Source organism: Excalfactoria chinensis, chromosome 14 (assembly GCF_039878825.1).
Source record: "Excalfactoria chinensis isolate bCotChi1 chromosome 14, bCotChi1.hap2, whole genome shotgun sequence".
NCBI lineage: Eukaryota > Metazoa > Chordata > Aves > Galliformes > Phasianidae > Excalfactoria > Excalfactoria chinensis.
In genome coordinates this window covers 10,592,382-10,611,748 of record NC_092838.1, presented here as the reverse complement: position 1 = coordinate 10,611,748, position 19,367 = coordinate 10,592,382, and the positions used below count along the sequence as shown (strand labels likewise).

Genomic DNA, 19,367 nt, shown 5'->3' with positions numbered 1-19,367 from the left:
CTGCCCCAGCATGGCAGCCAAAGCTGGCATTCCAACTTAAAGGCAGCTCAGATACACCATGCAGACTCATTATCATAGTGCCATAACATCCTCAGCGTCCCTTGAACATCCTCACTAACATACATGGGGTCTTTAACATCAGACCATGCTGCTGAATGCTCCCTGCACAGGAAAGGAGGGTTAAGGATTGTTTATAGCAGTGACAGTGAAGAACACAAGCACATAAAAAGAAAACAATCCAGATCCTTCTATATAACCAGATCTCAGAGACAGTCACCCACAGGGCTCCTCCATCCTTCACCTACAGCTTATTTTCTCATTTTTTTTCTTCGCAAAACACTTCCATAAGCACTTAGAGGCACTTGGAGAACGCAGAGGGCTCTCCTGTGACTGTGATAAATGACGGCAAGGGACTGTCACCCAAGTATCTCTGACCCTGCTAGGCTCTGCCACCAATGCTCTTTCCCAGCTGGAGTCAGAACGACACAGCACAGGACTGGGGCAACAGGAAAAAAAAAAATAAAAAAGCACCATATATAGGAGAAGCTGGAAATACACTGACACCCAGGGAGCTGTTTGTTTTCCTGTCAGAATCAAAGGCAAAAGAGAAAGCAGCTTTAAAAATGAATCCCTTATGAGCTAAAGACAAACCTGGTAACATCGCAGCACAGAAACGCCTCGTGAACAGCTAAAAGCAACTGCATGAAAGGCAGCAGAATAATTATGAATAACAAATCACAGAAGGCATACGTGAGCAACACACTCCCTGAGAAGAAATGGTCTAATTACTGCAGATACCCCAGAGGCTCATTCATCAGCTGCAGAGACACAGAGCTGACCTCACCTCTGCAGTCTCTGCCCCTGACCGTCACTCTCCATGCAGGGCTTAGGGGCAGTGCCAGCTGTGGGCTCTGCAGCATCAGCTGTGCCAGGCAAAGTGACAAGCAAGGGCACTGGGCAGCCACATCTACTGTAATCTAAACACCGGTGAAATTTCAAATGCTAATTGAAATATAAACACTATCCCTGAGAAGTGCTCACATCCCACGGGACCTCAGACTGGAAGCTCCTACAGGCAAAGATGGCCTTCCTTAAATGTTTGGGAAGTGTTTTCATGCTTGTGCATTTGTTGGAGCATCCAGAAACCACAGTGACAAACTGTCATTGTACCTCTAGCACATCATCAGCTCCTCATTTTAAAACCACCCCATCTGTACTTCCCACCACCATATTTCTAAGGCTATGTGCTACCATGTTCCACTACGAGACACTGAAGAAGGTTTAACAGGAATAAAGTACTTTTGTTTCAGCAGTGGGAAGACAAGCAAGCTGCTTTCAGAGCATTTTTGAGCCGTAGCAGTGAAAAACGTTTTATTGTGAGGATTTCTTTTCTCAGCCAGGGCTCTGCCTCAATGTGGGTCTCAAGTCTCTGACACACGTGGCCCAAGAGGAAAGCTCTGCCCTCCTCACCACATCTGAAGGAGCACTCTGACCTCTGGACACATCCCACGTACATGCTGCTGGAGCACATCAGGTCAGCTCCTTGCAGCTCTCTCCCTTACATTTCTCTAACAAAATGTTTTGAGGGCAGAGCATATGTGAGAGAATTACAGCAGTAAGGTCTCCTGGGCTCTGCAGCACAACTCGACTCAGCTCAGCCACCTCGCAGCCTTGTAGGTGATGGGTCACATTTTTTTGATATCCTTACCTTGATTTATGGAGTCTGAGAGCACATCTGGAGGTGCTGACTTTGGGGTTACTGCACTAAAAAAGGCTCACACGTGCTTGTAAAGGGAAGAAAGACTGCACCGGAGAGCCACAGATTCTGCGAAATGTATTTAGCTCAGTGAAAGATGTATTCTATTTTCACAGAGTATCGAATGTAACTGTGATTAATGGGGCACATATACACTGATAAACAATATTAATTTGTTTTAAGCCAGGTCTGAAAAGATTTCAACCACTTGCTCCCCTGCAGCTATGAAAGTTATTTCCTGCTGTTTGTACTACCTCAAAGGCTAGAGCAGCCCTGAAAGGAAAGAAATATTTCCTTTTGTTCTATTGGCAGCAGCAGTGTGGGAAAGCTGCTATGGTAGTATTTCATTTCTCATCAGCAAATGATATGGATTATTACTGTTCATCGTTACCACCTCCCCTCTGTACCAACCTGCCATTGGATTGTTACCACACACCTTCTGCATCAGCCCCACTTCTCTTCATTTTCCCATAACCACCCCCAGCAAGCACACAGCCTGCAATGTCTCCATCTGCTTTGGCAGTCACTTCTTCTGGCAATATGGATAAATAAGATCTTCATGCATAGAAGCCAACAGCCTACCTGCAACTTCCTGCAGTGACTGAAAGCTCCCAACTCCTTCCAGATTCCCATGGATGGAGCCGCCAGCTTCGAGCACCCTCACCAGCTCCCTCAGCCTCTCGCATTCCTCCTGCAGCTGCTGCTGCTCCTCCTTGCGCTGCTGCTTGGCCAGGCTTGCTGGGTTCATGCTGAAATGAAGCACTTTGGTTCTGCTGGGGTCATAGTCGCCCTGTGTGCCAGAAACAACAGAAGTAAACTGAGTAACGGATCCCAACTCCAAGACCGCCCAGCTGTACTGCCCTTGTATGAAGATGGAACAGATTACAGCATAAAGCGTGACACATATGCAATAATAGTGTGCTATTCCAACAGCCCTGACCAGCTGAACCAGGATTGCCCCTCTTCCTCTCACTACTCTGTGAAGAAGAATAAACCCACAACCTTCTACAGAGCTTGTTCCTTGGCTGACACCTCCATTGTTAAATTTAACTCCAGAAATGAAGTTTTATAGCTGTATTTTAAATCTCTTGATAGAAGGAGATCATAATGAACACGCAAATGCACACTTAAACTACAGCAGGACACCCAGTGCCAGCCTAATTTATTACCAGTATGAGCCAAAAACATCCATATGACTGCAGTGGTGGAGTCATTAGCAAGTTGTATCAGCTCACCCCAAGCAAGTCAAAAGATACTTCATTATACACTGCTCTTTTCTCGGAGGTTAGTTGTATTTATAGCAGTTTAGGCAGTCAAGTTCTAAGATAACAGATTAATATTTCTTCAAAGTGAGAGGAAAACACTGATTTTACATTTGTGATTTCATAGAGACAATTTTCACACAAACTATGGGAAGCCTCACAACCATAAAAGTAGTAAAGCGTCTGCTAATCTTGGCTTCCCCAGCACTCTGAAATTCCTACTGCACTGCCTGTATAAAAAGGCATTTTATATGGTAATATATTTCCCTTCAATTAAATCTCAGGACCTGAAGTGATTTTGTCAACATTAATTAACCATCAAGAGCAGCATGAGGCAGGTATTATCCCAATTCCATCATTTACTTTTCATAAATAGTGTGCTAGAAACATGCGTGTTTTCTGGGGGACAAACCAAAGCAGAGACTGAACAACTTCACCCTAAGTGCTACTGGTGGCAGACCCCACACTGCTCTGCTAACAAACACCTTTTGCAACCATTTAAAACACTCCATTCATGTACCAGAAGGGCAGCACAGCCAAGCTTGTACTCTCACCAAGATGAGGAGATGGCATCTATACATCCCATGCAACGAGTGGGTATGAAAGACTCCTAACACAAAAGGACTCGAGAACTTTGGACTAACTCATCATAGAAGTGGGAAAACAAGGCATAGAGAGCCAGGGCAGTGCTCTTCATGCCCTATCACATACCTGGTTCTGACACTGCTCACACCACCTCAGGGCCCTGTGGTGCTCAGGGACATCAGGGGGGCAGCTGGACCTGCAGGCCCACAGCAATGAGGCTTTGTGACCTCACTTCCATGGAGACAAACAGACCAGCAGAACCAAGAGAGAACATCATCCCACTGACAGCTTCAACCTGAAGATATTTAGATGGGAACTGGAGGAGCAGGACCTCACGTAGCAGCCTCAAGATATTTAACAGAGGGAACACAAAGTCTATCAGACCTATTCTCCACAGCAAAACACTGCCATTTACAAAGCAGTTCCCACTGCAGGCAGCCTAACTCCTGGTGCTATTCGCCTTTCAGGGCTCTCCCTCTGTCACACTCTCACAGCAGGCCAGCATGGCCACTCCTTACCCTCATTTGCCTTTTAAGAGAACAGATTCAAACCCAAAGTTTGTGGTGCTGTTTAAACCGGTTGGCAAAATGACACTCGGAGCTGCAGAGTGAGGCTGCACCACCACCACAATGTCAGGCAGAGATCTCTCCTTGGCTCAAGCAGGGAGCACCTGTGATCTCACACTGCACCAGCACTGCAGAAACTCACACGTAACAAAAAGACACAGCAGCAGGATCCAGGAGGGAAGGAAAACCCTACAAACTCAGACTGCTGCTCCCTTCCATGCTGAGACTACTTTAACATGCGCAGCACCAGCCTATTTGTTTTGCTGGTTATTTACTCTTAAAAATATCTCTCCGGCCCTTCTACAAAGTGCTGCCAAGAAGCTGCAGCGCTTTGTCTTTTTCTGAGCTTCTTCAGTCTATTTATCCTCTCCTTTTAAAACATGCACTCTTGGAAAATCACGCTCAGAAACTCAGCTCTAAAGCTCACCCTCATTTTCAGGGCTCTCCAGCCCTTCTGAGCGTGTCCGTCTGAAGCTACACTGAGACAGGCAAATCTCTTAAAAACCCTCTGTGATATGAAGGCTGTATTTGAGGGCTACGGTACAATGCATCTCATTTAACATTTCTGGGAGATCACTAATACATTTGCTATGCTACTCACACTGTTGGGCTAGGGGCAGTAGCTTTCTCTTTATTCCACACAGCACAGATCAAGCTAGCACATTTCTCCCTACAGCTAAAATATTAGTGCTGCTGGTTTATATTACAGTAATGCCTAAAGAAATCAAGTGAGACAGGAATCCCAGAGAGCTAGGTACTGTGCAAACCCCAGGAGAGATTACCATTGAAAGCCTAACAACAGAACATGAAGATGTGTATTACAAGGGAAGAAGTGGTACAGGCCTGTTCAAGGCCCCTTGGCATCACCGTGGCAGTGGTGAAAAGGAGAACACAGACTCACAGATGACCCCTCAGCCTCAAAACCACCCTGCTGCCTTATAGAGCTGCACCAAGCACGGTGCTCCCGGAGCCTCTGCAAAAATTACTGACATCACAGAGTCTCAAACAAATGCAGGAAGCTTCCCATGGAAATGGTGTACAGGAGAGCTTCAGATGGAAGGGATCGGATGCACGTGTACAGAACGCCTGACAACAGAAATGGCATTACAACTTCCAACGTTGAGAGTGTTCTTCCAAACTTCTGAAGGTTGGGAGTGACTCAGGTTTGCTCTGGGAAGAGTCACAGCTGGAAACTGCTCTACAGAGCAGGCAGCAAAGCAGCATTACAATCACGCTGGCATTTGAAGGAAATGAAAGCTTAACACTGGTAAGAAACCCAAGACTGAAGAAAGCAAACATCCTTCTCCTCCTGGAATCCTTCTAGCTCTGGAGAAAGGTAGATGGGTGGTTTTCTCCATCCAATGCCTTTCCCTCCATAATACGTTAGTCTTACTGATCAGAATTTCGTCCCTTCAGTTCTGCTATGGAAGCCTGGAAAATGGTGTTGCAGGCATGGGGAGAGAAGAACTAAAAGGTTTGTCTGCTTAGAATATTGTTTCTAATCTAGGAGGTAGAAAAAAGTGTCATTTGAAAAGGCGTTGTGGAGAATGGACTCTGCCCTGCACAAGGCTCTTTGAATAGGAGCTGGAAATCCCAAAGCAGCTGTCTGAGAGCAGCTCCAGCTGCTGCTGCCATGCTAAACCAGCACAGGCAAGGAGTGAGGTAAAAAAGCATCTCACAGTACACTGTAATACATGCTGAGTTTCTCCAAGAGGTGTGAAATGCACGTTCCAAGTGCAGAAACCTGGCCTGAGCATCAGAACCATCCAAATCCACTTGAGATCAAGGTGGCTACATATAGAAGCACAAAATACGTTAGGGATGGAACCAAAATATGACCTGTAGGCAAACTCCTCGATGGGATACAACAGTAAAGCACTGCCCTTTCCCCATCTCATCCCGAAACACCTTGGTAGGTTGTTCTGCTCATCACCAGTTCTCAGGGGGCAAAAATAACCCAGCACAGCCCACCCTTCACCCCTCTTTTTCCTATTACCTAAAAATTCGGCAACCGTAGAGATGCTGAAGAGTAAATAACTCCAACTAGAGAGAACTGCTGGCATTCATTGATTCTTCTTTCAAGGAATAACACTGAGCCAGTAATTCAGATTTGTCAGAAAAATGTACACAGAGTTTCCATTTAGAAGGAAGCAATAAATATCTTGATTGATTGCAACCAAGCCTGGTTGACACTTGGCAGTACAGTGAATTATTCATTCCTGGAAAGTAAGATGCTAACTAGCTGATTTGGTGCTTAAGGCAGCAAAAGCATTTCCGTGCTCTCAGAAGAGCACTGGACATTTCACAAAGCAGATCTGTTGACTCCGCAGGTTAATGTTCCACATCTTGTGAAATCATGTTGTTTTGCACCCAAGACATGCCCCGAGGGGACACACAAGAAAAACTCCTGCTCCCAACACTGAGAAGCACCATCCCACCACTTCTGATCATACAAACATCACGTAAGAGACACACAGCAGATGCACCACACAAGCACTGCCCTCAATGCAACATCCTCCAGGCGCAGCTTGGGACATGGAACAAAAACTCTCTATGATCAGAGCTACCAATAAACTTTCTGACAAAAAAACTACAGAAAAAAGTGTTTGCAACGGGCCCAATTTTCCATCTAGAACAGCCGTACAAAGCCAAGTCAGATTCTACCGCTCTTCTTCCCGCTTCCTTCTCCCAGTTCAGAAAAAAACAATGCCTTGAAGAGATAATTGTGTGGATGCTGCGTGTCATTTTTTAAACTTATGTTATCAGCAAACAGTCAGGATGTTGGTGTACCTGTTAGAGTTATAGCACAAAAAAACTTCCCCGGTAATCTTCCCATTAGGGAAGAGTCAGTCAAGTGACAAAACAATGAATGAAGACGGGATTGCTTTAATCTCTGAAAAACAGAAACTTTTCCCTTAGAAGAGCAGTTGTTCAGAAGAACAATGAGAGCTGCCAGTGACAGCACCTTGAAAAGGGCTGAGCTTCATCTGGCATCTCTCCTCGTGACTGCTTGAGAACTGCACAGTCCCAATTCAGGGATGTCTTTCTCAAGGAGCTATAAAAGCTTTCACTTTCACAGGCCCACAGGTAAGAACGAAGTACTTAAAGCCACACTGACTGCTTTTCATTTGATGAAACGTTCAGCGCTCAACAATTTCAATTAGGATCTATTCATCTACTGCAGATATTCCTCATCAGAAGGAGGAACTGCTAGCCAAGGGAATAGCCTCCATCGCCGAGAGTACATTTGTCTAACATCACTAATGAGACTAAAGAAGTTCATACATCCCAAGGAGGCAATGACTGTCACTGACAGCAAGCACTATCAAGGATTATCAGCTGCCCTCCCACTCTCAAAGGCTTCTCCTGCTTATTGCACTAGTGAGCATAAACCCATAGATGAGACCAACGTGCAGCTAAGTGCCTTATTTTCTCATAGCACCGATGTCTATCAACCTCAAAAGATTGGGCTTTCTGAGCAGCACAATAAATTCTGTTGCAGCATATGGACAGCTGAGTTTAATCGCTGCGCACTTGCAATGCAACAGATTGTGCTTGCCCCTGCTGAGAAAAGGCTGTTGATTGGAAGCTCTTGCAGGGAAGGACCATTTCTTCCTTTGCACAACTCTCACGCAGAACAAGTGCCACCCAATTGCCAGCAATGCACACTGCTGCTCTCTCAGATCAGGTATTTCTTTCCATGCCGACTCCATAAGGGAAAAGCCTCCAACACTGCTGTACCGGAATAGAAACAACTGAAGGAGATCAGTAGATTGTATCAGCTCTAAAGGAATGATGGGTCAATAGTTACCTTGGAAAAACACCCCGAATAATGACTGTATCTATCCGTAGGAGATAGATGAGAAAGTTTCTTAAATACAGATACAATGTGTAAATAAAGGAATTAGGGCAGTGGTGGGAGGGGAGTGCTTAAAAGGCAGCCAAGTAGGAAGGCACATGAGCTCCTTTCTGCTGCCTCTCAGAGGCAGATAACGGGATAGAGGCATGGAAGCCTTCCTCAAGGCTTCAGGTCTCTGTACAGCAGCATTGCTCTTCAGAAAACACATGGTATTTGTGAGTAAACAACTACACACACACACACGGGCTCTGCAAACAGCTAATAAATACTGTTACTTTTACTGAATCATCAAAGTAGAGAAGTCACAAATCATTACAAGTCTTTGTTCAACATATTTATCTTGTAGCTGATGCGTATCAGTCATTTATATCCGGAATCATTTGTCATTAGTCCTGCATCAATACCCCTCAGAAATCCTACTCTAATCTAACATGGAGAATAAAAACAAAACAATGGTGATCAATGGAGTTGAATCCAGTTGGCGGCCAGCCACAAGCAGCATCCCAAGGGCTCAGTGCTGGGGCTGCTTCCGTTTAACATCTTCATTGATGATCTTGATGAAAGGATTGAGTGCACCCTCAGTAAGTTTGCAGGTGACACCAAGTTGAGGGAGTGTTGATCTGCCAGAGGGAAGAAGGGCACTACAGAGAGACCTGGATAGACTGGATCGATGGGCCAATGTGAACAGTATGAGTTTCATTTGGGCCAAGTGTCAGATCCTGCATTTTGGTCACAACAACCCCAGGCAACCCTACAGACTTGGGGAGGTGTGGCTGGAAAGCTGCCTGATGGAAAGGGACCTTGGTGTGCTGATGGACAGTCGGCTGAATATGAGCCAGCAGTGTGCCCAAGTGGCCAAGAGGGCCAATGGCATCCTGGCTTGTATCAGGAATGGTGTGGTGAGCAGGACTAAGGAAGTCATCCTGCCCCTGTACTCAGCATTGGTGAGGCCTCACCTCGAGTTCTGTGTCCAGTTTTGGGCACCTCAGTACAAAAAGGACATGGAGGTACTGGAGCAGGTCCAGAAAAGGGCAACAAGGCTTGTGAAGGGCTTGGAGAATCAACCCTATGAGGAGAGGCTAAGGAAGCTGGGGCTGTTTGGTCTGGGGAAAAGGAGGCTGAAGGGAGACCTTATTGCTCCCTTCCAGTACCTGAAAGGTGCTTACAGTGAGAGCGGGACAGGTCTCTTCTCACTGGTGACAGGACAAGGGGAAATAGCCTCAAGTTGCACCAAGGTAAGCTTAGGCTGGATGTTAGGAAACACTTCTGTACAGAAAGGGTAGTTAAACACTGGAATAAGCTCCCCAGGGAGGTGGTTGAGTCACCATCCCTGGATGTACTTAAAAACCGTTTGGATGTGAAGCACAAAGATGTAATTTAGCAGAGGGTTGTTAGGGTACTACGGTTAGGATGCAGTTGGACTTGATGATTTTTGAGGTCTTTTCCAACCTGAGTAATTCCATGATTCTATGACTCAAACCAGGAAAAGAAAAAAACAGCAGGAAGGCAGAATTGGGATTTATCACCTTGGCAGACACCTGCAAATCCCCCAGCACTCACAGCTCTCTTTGCAGTTGAGTATTAAGGACAGTCAGCCTGGCTACACAGGTGAGCACCTTCACCTGGCCTACCTTGACTTGATTTTTACCAGCTTCCTTTTAGAAAGAAATTTTAGAAATAAGATTCTTTTTGGTGCTCAGCTCCCTTGAACAAATACAGGAGGCACTGCTCCACATGGCACAAGGCAGCCTCAGAAAGCTTAATCCTTCCTCAGGAAATGCCATTTTAATGGAAATTGTTTCTTGGCTTTGCTCTTCCAGTTTCTTTGCTCAGGCTTGTTGAAGTGATTAGAGCAAAACCCAAAGCAAACCGCATCCCAAGGAAGTCCCGTGTGCCCGGCACGAGGCAACACACAGCCCGGCCCCACATCCCTCTGCCACAGAAGGCAAATACAGAATAAGATCTCTACAGAGCATGGAACAGGAGCTTTGTTAACAAAAGTGGATTGCAAAGATGAGACAGAGCAAGCTTACAAATAAGCAACCACCACCACCTGCTCCTCATTCCTCTGCCAGAACACACACACTTGAAATCAAACAGCTGAAAACAAGCAGAAGGTGCTGGATGTTGGGGCAGGACTCACCAGTTCCCAGCAGATCACATGCTGGTACCTTACTCCTTCTTCCTCACACTTTTCCCTATCATCTTTGTGTATATATCAGCAGCACAAGCACCCCTGACACTCAGGCAGCAGAAATTAATATGGGCAGCCTCTGCAGCTCCACTCCTGCTCCTTTCCCCAAACACAGACATCTTTCTTCTGCCCCAACTACGTGACCTCCAGTCTGCACACTGTGGGTCAAGCAGCCATTCTGCTGTGGCATCCTAAGCAGCCATGTTAACCACTTCCAGAACAGCAGAGGTAACCACGATCCCTGTGACAGTCTGTTACTTCTCTCCATCCTCAATAACTGCTGTAGTTCCCACCAGCACATCGGCTTTCAGATCCCTACTCACATGCCATGCCATGGATAATTATCCTGCTCTTTCTCCAACCCCTTCCCCACTCCATCAATACCACCACCTCCAACACCCAGATGAGCTGCTCTTTCCCCAGAGATCCTTCTCTACCATTTTCTTTTTCTTCCACATCTGATCTGCCACACACGTACTCATTGATATTCTTCCCTACGGCCCTCTTTTACTGCAGCATCTACAGAAAATTAGCAATGAAGCAGAGAGGAAGTTGGAGTTAAGATATATTGCAGACAAAAAGCTCTAATCACCCTAATCACACTGCTCTAACACCAGACCGCATCTTTTGTTACATCATGCAACATCTTGGGCACTGCCGCAACACGAGCAGTACAATAAATCATCTCACCCATGCTGCTAAAGCCTTTCAGGTACAGTTTTAAGAAAGGGATTTTTTTTTCTATACACGCTTCCAAATGCAATTCTCCCTGGAGGATGCAAGCCTATAATTTGCATTGAGTAAAGGCGTTCAGATGAGATCTGAGACACAAATAAATGCAATGGAAAGGTTAAGAGTTGGGACAGCAAGACAAGGAACGACACGGAGTTGGGATCACCAAGAAGAAATACATTCAAGCATTCCCTGTCCTTTCAATTCAGCATTGCAGCTCTTCCTTTTATTGAAATTGAAGAACATCGCAGTCTGCTGAAGGACGGCCTGTTACCACCCAGAGCTCCGAATTTCAGGATTTCTCCTTTTTCAAGTCAAAGATTTCTGTCTTTCCTGAGAACAAAGTTCAGAAGAAGTTGCTGTTAGTTACACTCTTGTAGCGTGCAGAGATCTGTAATGGTTCAAAACCTCTGATAAAGGCAAAGGAAAAAGAGGCAACATTGATTTAGAAAACAGCCCCAAAGAGATTATAGCTTCCATTTTTAAGTTTCCTTTTTCCAGAGATAAGAATTAACTTTACAGTGAGAAATGCTGGTTTTTACAGTGAGAAATGCTGGTTCTCATAGATCTAACTTCCAAAAAAAATCATTGGCAACTTCCTCATACAAATGAAGTCACCTCTGGTTAAGAACGCTGCTGAGAAATGCTAGACCAAAGCCCATTTCTCCAGAGAAGCATACAGCTTAAAAGAAGTCTACCACTTTGCTCTGTTTTCTTATTGTGCATGCAATGTGCACATACAGATACTGTACAAATAGACCAGGAAGATGGAAGATATTGGAACTGAGGGGTTTTTGTAGCATTGACTCCAATCCAGATATCCAACCAATCAAAGCTTTCCCTCCCAACAATGCATCATGGATCACACTTTAATGTCTCCGTTATTCTGTGTTTCTTTGTAAAGCTCTACGTCAGAATAAATGGAGATTGGTTTGCAAGGGGAGACTGCAGAGGAGAAAAGCATCACAAATCCCTGTGCTAGCCTGGGACCCTTGCTCCTCTAACAGGAGGGAAAGAGTCAACGTGTAGTAGCAGAGGCTCCTCTATAAAGACCTGAGGTCTTTGGAAAGGAAAAACATCCCTGCAAAATAATATTTCCTAGAGAATACACCTAATTATGAAAAAGCAAAACCTCTAAGAGTTAAGATGCTATCTTACATAAAGAGAAAAATGAAAAATAATAGCAACGTAAGAAGCAGTCATCTTCATGATCTGATGTGGGACACAAAGTTCAGCTAAGCATATAAAAGCCTAGGAAATAAGTGACAGGGAGAGCTGCCACTCACATTGCTTGTTTGTTCATCAGGCTGGCTGCTGAAGCGATAGCATTAACAGCAACACCACACAACTTCCCAAAGGCCTCAAGCACTGCAGCACCATTAGATCCTGTATATGCACTAAATTACAAGTACTACTGTATGTCCTTGCATGCATTCTCAGACCTGACAGGGTACGAGGCAGCTTCAGTGCCTTTTGGTGGAGGGCACAGGGCAGCTAGCGCTTTCATTAGCAGCTTCCCTGCCTCGAGCTGGGAGCTGCTCTGCTTCAAGAGTGAGCCAAGTTCCCTTTCACATCGTATAGCAGCTCTGACAGACGCGAGCGGGTTGGAGGATTCATTTTTGACAGCCTCTGAGCAGCCGGTCAGTGCCTGAGTGGGTTTTACAGCAAACGTGCTCCAGGTTAAACAAGCTCCACTGCAGCCTCTCACTGTGAGATGCTATTGCCTCCCAGCCTCCTTCTGCTTCAGCCAAGTAGAAGATAAAAATGAGGAAAACAAATAAAATGTGTCCCTGCAACACATCAAGGAGGAGAAAGGCTAGAGAAAAATTGGCATTTCTATTTCTTTTCTTCCTCCCCCCTTTATAGCCACAGTCTCTTCCATTCGTCTTTACACAGATTCTGCATGGGGAGAGCTGACCTTCCCCTGCACCAACATGACATCTGACCAGATACCATGAGAACATCCCTCCAGTAATAGAGAACTCTGTATAGGGAGAAGCAAGAGAGCAAGCAGGGAGCTTCCATCAGCTCAAAAAATAAAAATGTATATACATGCAAGTTCCCCCTTAATTATCCATGCCACTACCTACGTTACCTACCAGAAAGAGTCACTACAGTGGCAGTTAAATGTGTTGAATATGCAGAACCCTCATTTGCTTGCTTAGCTGTCTCTCAAGTCAGAGACCAGAGTTTCTAAAAAACCCAGATATCAGTTTAGAGGGTACATTCAATTCCAGCTCCTCAGGACAAGCGTTAGCTTTTCCTTCTCACCATCTGGTCAGGTTACCTTCTTTATTTAAGTATGCTGTAGGAACTTTTTTCCTCTTCTCCAGGAACACGGGACACATCCCCACCTCCTTCCTCCTAACCCCGTGGTGGCAACCGACTTGTGGTCCCTACCCAGTCCCAGGAGGATCTTGGTCCTCACGTGAAAGGGAATCACTTTGTGTCCTCCTGTTCCTTGAACATTAGAAGTTTCTACAGGATTAGGATTAACAAACATTAGAGAGGTCCTAGCCAGTGAGAACAGTGAGGTTGCAGAGCAGCTTGCTGTGCATACAAAGAAAGCCTCGACTGGAAGAGTCAGCAATGCAAGGAGAATTAAAAAGCACAGTTAAATAACCCTAAATCCTCATGCATATTTATAGACTATACCACATCAAAACTAAATCAATACTCCACACCAGTTACATATGGCCTGAGAAAGGAAGAGCTGGTAACTTGTTTTTGTTTTACCCGTTGTACTGATGAGGCCTGCAAAGTCCCCAAAGGTGAATAAATTCATGGACCTAGGAGGGGAATTTCAAACTAGGCTTCATTGCAGGAAGGAATTTCAATGCAGAGGGCAAGAAGGAACAGAAAGGAGAGGCGCAGACAGCACAAGGGACCCAGCTGAGCGCAATGCCTGAGAATGAAACCAGTTTGCAACCTTCTGATCCCATAACAGAGAGAACCTTTCCTGACACAAGGGGAGGTGTTTTGATTTATGCTGCACCTCTGCAAGTACTATTAGCTACATCCCCAGACATTACATCCCAAACATTGCATGTGCAGTGTGCAATTGTCCACATGGGGGACATACATCAGTACAACCATATGCTTCAATGCACTGCCTTGGCTTCCACTGGGGGAGAAGGATTTCCAGCTGCCAGCGAGGCTTCAACTGCTACTCACTCATTTCTTCTTAAATGCAGTTTGAACCAAAGATATGGGAAAAGGTTTAGGAATGTAACACTGGAATCAATGGTCCATTAGCAAAACGGCTATCAACTTGTTAAGCCTGACTTGCATCAATTCATCTCCAACACATCTTCCTTACCCAAACTCAGAGTTGAGCCAAAACAAAATTTCAGTCCATCTTGAAATAAAGTCGGTAAACACAAAACCACCCAGACACTGGTGCATGACTTCAGGGTCTGAAACACCTGTGCTGTCCCTCATTTGGTTTTATTACATCAGTTTTACTTCACCACGCTAATGGACTGACAAATAATAAGCACATTTTGCACTGAGACGTGGAGGGGCAATGATTTCAAGTTATACTGCCAAGTCCTCTCAGAGTTATGACTGCTAGGTCAACCTATAAACTGTTAAGACCCAACAAAAACCTCATTCAAAACACAGTACTTCCTGCCACACAGAATTCAGGCTTGGATTCTATCATCACTTTCCCCACCATCAATATGAATCATAACATTTTTATGAAAGAAAATTGTGACTTGAAGAAATTACAGCTTTCTGGTGCTTCCCACTGGGAAACCAGCTCTTCAGCCTTCGGCTAAGAAGTCACCAAGGCAGAGAGGGCAGCTGAGCCCCACACCACAGCCACCACAACATGCTGTGGCACAACTAGTTATTTCTACGCCATTAAGTTGCTTGTACCCCTGGATGGTCTTTGCTGTGCATGGGATTTATCAACAGAAACCGAAGAGCTCCTTCCTAAAGTAGATACTGAGCAGTGAATGAGCACCTCAATTTATCCACCCAAGCTATTCATAAGTCAAGAAAAGTCAAAGAACACAAATGGCATGAATTTATACATTTCTACCCTCCAGCAGGTCAACAGCCAACAACACAAAAAAGATCAAGAGATAAAGGAAAAGCGTTTTTGCTGTTGGTGATTTCTGAAGGAAAAAAGAAATATTGTCTTCTCCAATCGCTGTGAAAGGAGTACAAATCTCTGCCATCTCCTTGCTTAACAGAGCTCAAAAATGTTTACATTTCACTTGGGAGGAAATATCTGTTTCCATTATTTCACTCCACTCAAATCATTTCTTCACTACTTTGTTCTCCAACTCAGAACTTTGCATCAGATGAATTCACTTACTGATGTTTGCAAATTGCTAATCACCCATTGGCAGTATTGATCCACGCATTTCACACTTACTACAGTCAGAATGAGACGGCACTGGCTGATGTATAGAGTGTGAAAAATGAAAAATGCCATTAAATGGCTTCCCTCATAGAAATCAAGTTATCTGCTGCCTCGTTCACTTTTTGTGAAGCTTCCAGAATACAGCAAACTGAATCCCCTTAACTCCTAAGACAGGACTGATACGTAACTCCATTAAAAGATCAGAAAAAGCAGGTAACACAATTTCATGGAAAACAGGTCTTGTCAAATACACTTGAAGAGATTTCAAGTCTAAGTAATTAAGATAACTGTGTTGACATAACAGAATGGGAATTCTATAAAATATTCGCCTCAGTATCAAAATCACATTTTCTTTTAAAACGAGTACAAGGCAAAATACGACTACAGCGGTTTCCAAATGGACCGTGAGCTGATGAACTAACAGTGACATTTTCAAGTTATTTCCAATAAGAATTGCTTTTCACCAGCAGCATGCAGTGCACATCCTCTAGGATATATAAGAAAATAAATTCCTGGCAAAATAAGTAGATAACACAGAGGCAGAATCATAGGAAACAACAAAAGCACAAACATAACTTAGAAACCTGACTGTTCCCCAGCACAGCTTTCAATGCATCGTGAGACATCCCAAGGCACAGGGTACAGCCTCAGGTACACAACAGAGGGCACCTTCTGGAATGCAGTGCTGTGAGAAGGGCTCTTGGCCTTGCTCAATAACCAATGGCTACACTGAACTTAATGCCATGGGGTGAGCAAGAATCTTTAGGTAGCTATGTAGAAAACTGAGTAGGACCAGAGACACAACACTGCCTACAAATACAGCACTGAAGAGCCCACTAGAAAGATCGTGCATACAGGAGAGGTGTGCATGCATAGGTGAATGCATGCATTTTATTGAAAATTAAGGAAAAATGTCTTACCATGAGAAACGAATGGGAATCAAACTATTTACTTCGCAAAAGGCAGAAGCAATTTGACCAGGTCCCTGTTGGATTTGCCCATGTCTCTGTTGGATATCTAATGCTAGATGGTTCTTTAATTTAGCAAACAAAAGGCAAAGAAAGAACCCGACAGCTCATATTGAAATCAGCGAGGAGGAAATAATGAAAGAATTTTAAATAGAGGTGGCTAATCAGGTAAACCAATATGTTGTCTGTTGCTTAGTGTCTTTAAACCAATATTCAATACCTTATTGAAAACAGACTGTTGAACAACCACAAATTACTGGATAAATTTCTGCTAGTATTTTTTTGCATCATATAGCAAATCAGAATGAGTACTTTTTGGCCATAAACCTCTTAATTCAACCCATTCCACTTCCTCCAGTTAAAAAAAACAAAAAACACCCAACACCATCCATTGCTTTCATCCATTCTCTCATATTATTAATTCCCTCTCTTACTTTCTAAGCCTCCAGACAATTCTGTAACTTCAGCATTTATTCCTCTTAGACATAACAAGAACCTCGATGTTATCAGTGACAGTTTAATCTTTTTTCAAGGAGAGTTTTAATTTGTAGATAAATTATATTAGAATCAGTGTCTCTAAATACAAAAATACTTCCAAATCTATGTTCATTTTAATACTTCTGTCTAGCAGAACTGCTCAGGTTCTCGGGTGATGGAGAAGAAGAATGACACTTAAGATTCAGCCACTGCAATTGTGCTTCTTTCCCCTAAAGGAAACGTCATTATGACTGTGAAAAAGACAACTTGAACAGATGCAGGCTGATCCACAAAGGTGTAATCCAGCTTACTGAAACTGTACGGTTTCAGAAAAGGGTAACTTGGTCATTAGAATGCAAAACAATCTGGAAATGGAAACAGGTTTGTCACATGCCACCTTACTTAGCCTTAAATCAGCATGTCTATTTCTCCTTGACACGGCCTTCAATTGTCCCTTAGTTACAGGAAAGGCACACTTCTGCCCTCTCAATGGGCAGCTTCATGGTCTGTCTTGCTGTTCTTAGCAAAAAGGGGCTCAAGTTTTGCTACGACTGACTCCTACTTCTGCCTGACAGCTGTCTGCGACTTGGCCTGTCAAGGACTATCCATGTGTCCAAATTTACACAGGTACTGTTCTGCATGGTTCTGAAACCAGGAGTAAAGTTAATTTAAGCACTTTTACTTTCCTTGGAAGAAAGAGGAGAAACATAGATGGACTGAGATGTGAAAGCTCAAGAATTAAACACAAACATCTCCACATACAATTCTTAACCACATACACCCCTCTCAAGCATGTGCATATAAAGTTTATTTTACAAGGAATGCATACACACATTCCTCTTCTGCTGACAGAGCTTTAACATACTATTTCTCATGCTTCCATCTCACATCCTGCTGCCAGTCACCTATCTATCTTCCACAGCTGTTCTCTGAAGGTATCATCCATCACCTACTTTTGTTGCACTGTGCATCTTTGGAGACAGTGAGGCACCTGAAGGATTCCAGAGCAGGAGCAGAACTGGCAAGCAGACAGCTTGAACAAACTTAATTTACTCCTGTAGAATCAGATCGTTCCCGTTGCATGCACATGTCATGATAAACAATAAGACTATTGCGGTTCTTCATGTCCATCAAGCAGAGATTAAGTGGATAAATAATGTTTCTGCCCTCAAGAAGCACTCTGAACAGCACGAGCTGACACACTGAGAAAGTCAACTTTGGCAGCCAGCTACAAAGTGATCTTTTGCAATAGATAAACCCAGTCCACTAATCCCTACTCCTCCCCCAGCTGCTTCCTAACCAGTGCCAGTAATTCCAACTGACATTAGAAATAACTTACAGGAGACCATAACATGGTTGCCTCTCTATGTGGAAAAGAAAAAAAACAACGCACTTTGTGTATTACCACACAACATACCTGCTTACTCAGCACTGGTAACAAGCACGTCCACACTGAACTTCTGAACACTGATTTTTAAATCCACTGTTTGGAACGTTACTCCCTACAAACAAGATCTCAAATGCTGAGTCCCCAAACTCTTTGGGGGGGAAAAAAAGCCAACATGACCGTGGACCAGAGCTGCTGATTGTTGGTCTGGCTGCTGCAGGGGATCTGCAAAATACAGCCCAAGCAGATCTCTCCCACACATGCACAGTCCTTCAAGAGCTGTGACAGACACCCCAAGAACTGCAGCAGGAAGTGAGCAAGAGGGAGAGAAAGCAAGGGATGGAGGTCGTTTCAGTTCAAATCACGAGTGAAGAGAACTGAGAAAGCCTCTCCGTGGGACTGCTCTGCTGCAAGACATCAGCAGATCCCCTCCCAAGGTGAGCAAGAGAAACAGCATGAGGTAAAGGAAGATATTGCAGGCTCCATTTAAACAGCTCCATCCATTGCAGTCACATCTACCAAAACCACTTGAAACATCCATTTATCACCTCCCTACTTTAAAACGAATCAATACCACTGCAGGATGGCAACTCTCTGTGCAAGTGAAAAACAAGATGGCCTGGAGCCCTTGAAAATTCTCCCTGTTCCTTACCAGCTTGATACCAACTCCGCCACTGTCTGCATCACGCACAGCAGCGCTGTAGCACTGCCCTGAACAGTGCAGCAGCTCCTTTGCTTCCAGCAGTTCCACGAGCCTTGAGCTGTGAGTAGAGAAAGAGCCCCCTCTGCTTGCATCTCCACAGTCAGGAAAAGCACTTGTACAGAGCCTAAGTGCTTAATGAAAGGAAAGCACTCCTTTGCCAGAGGAGTATGTGAGGACCTGTTAGGAACACTGTAAACTCAGGAGTATGTCTGTTAAGAAAGTATTATTAAAGAGAAGGGTGCCTACTTGAAAAATAGAGGAAGGTACAGCCTCCAGATGCACACACAGAGCTCCAGCAGCAATCGGCATCGTGTAACACACAGTCATCGGGTGGCTAAAAGATAGAGCTGAAAGAGAGAGCCAGGCTCCAGGAGCACACGCTGCTATCCAACTCTCCAGACAGTTTCAGTGTTCGGCAAGGAAAGCCAGGAAGGAAGTTAACCCACCATGGAGAGTCACAGAGTGAGGGATGGAAGGCAGCTCAAGTCCAACCATGGAAAGGA

The 19,367-nt window shown here is 44.5% G+C and overlaps 1 protein-coding gene across 4 annotated transcripts in view; it reads right to left on the bottom strand.

The window, feature by feature from the left end:
* MAD1L1 (mitotic arrest deficient 1 like 1) overlaps positions 1-19,367 on the bottom strand; it is a 320,009-nt gene that overhangs the window by 112,936 nt on the left and 187,706 nt on the right. For all 4 annotated transcript variants that reach the window (XM_072349472.1, XM_072349475.1, XM_072349476.1 and 1 more), the window contains one exon: positions 2,339-2,546. In XM_072349472.1, the coding sequence (XP_072205573.1) occupies positions 2,339-2,546 (208 nt within the window). The remainder of the gene's footprint in view (positions 1-2,338; positions 2,547-19,367) is intronic.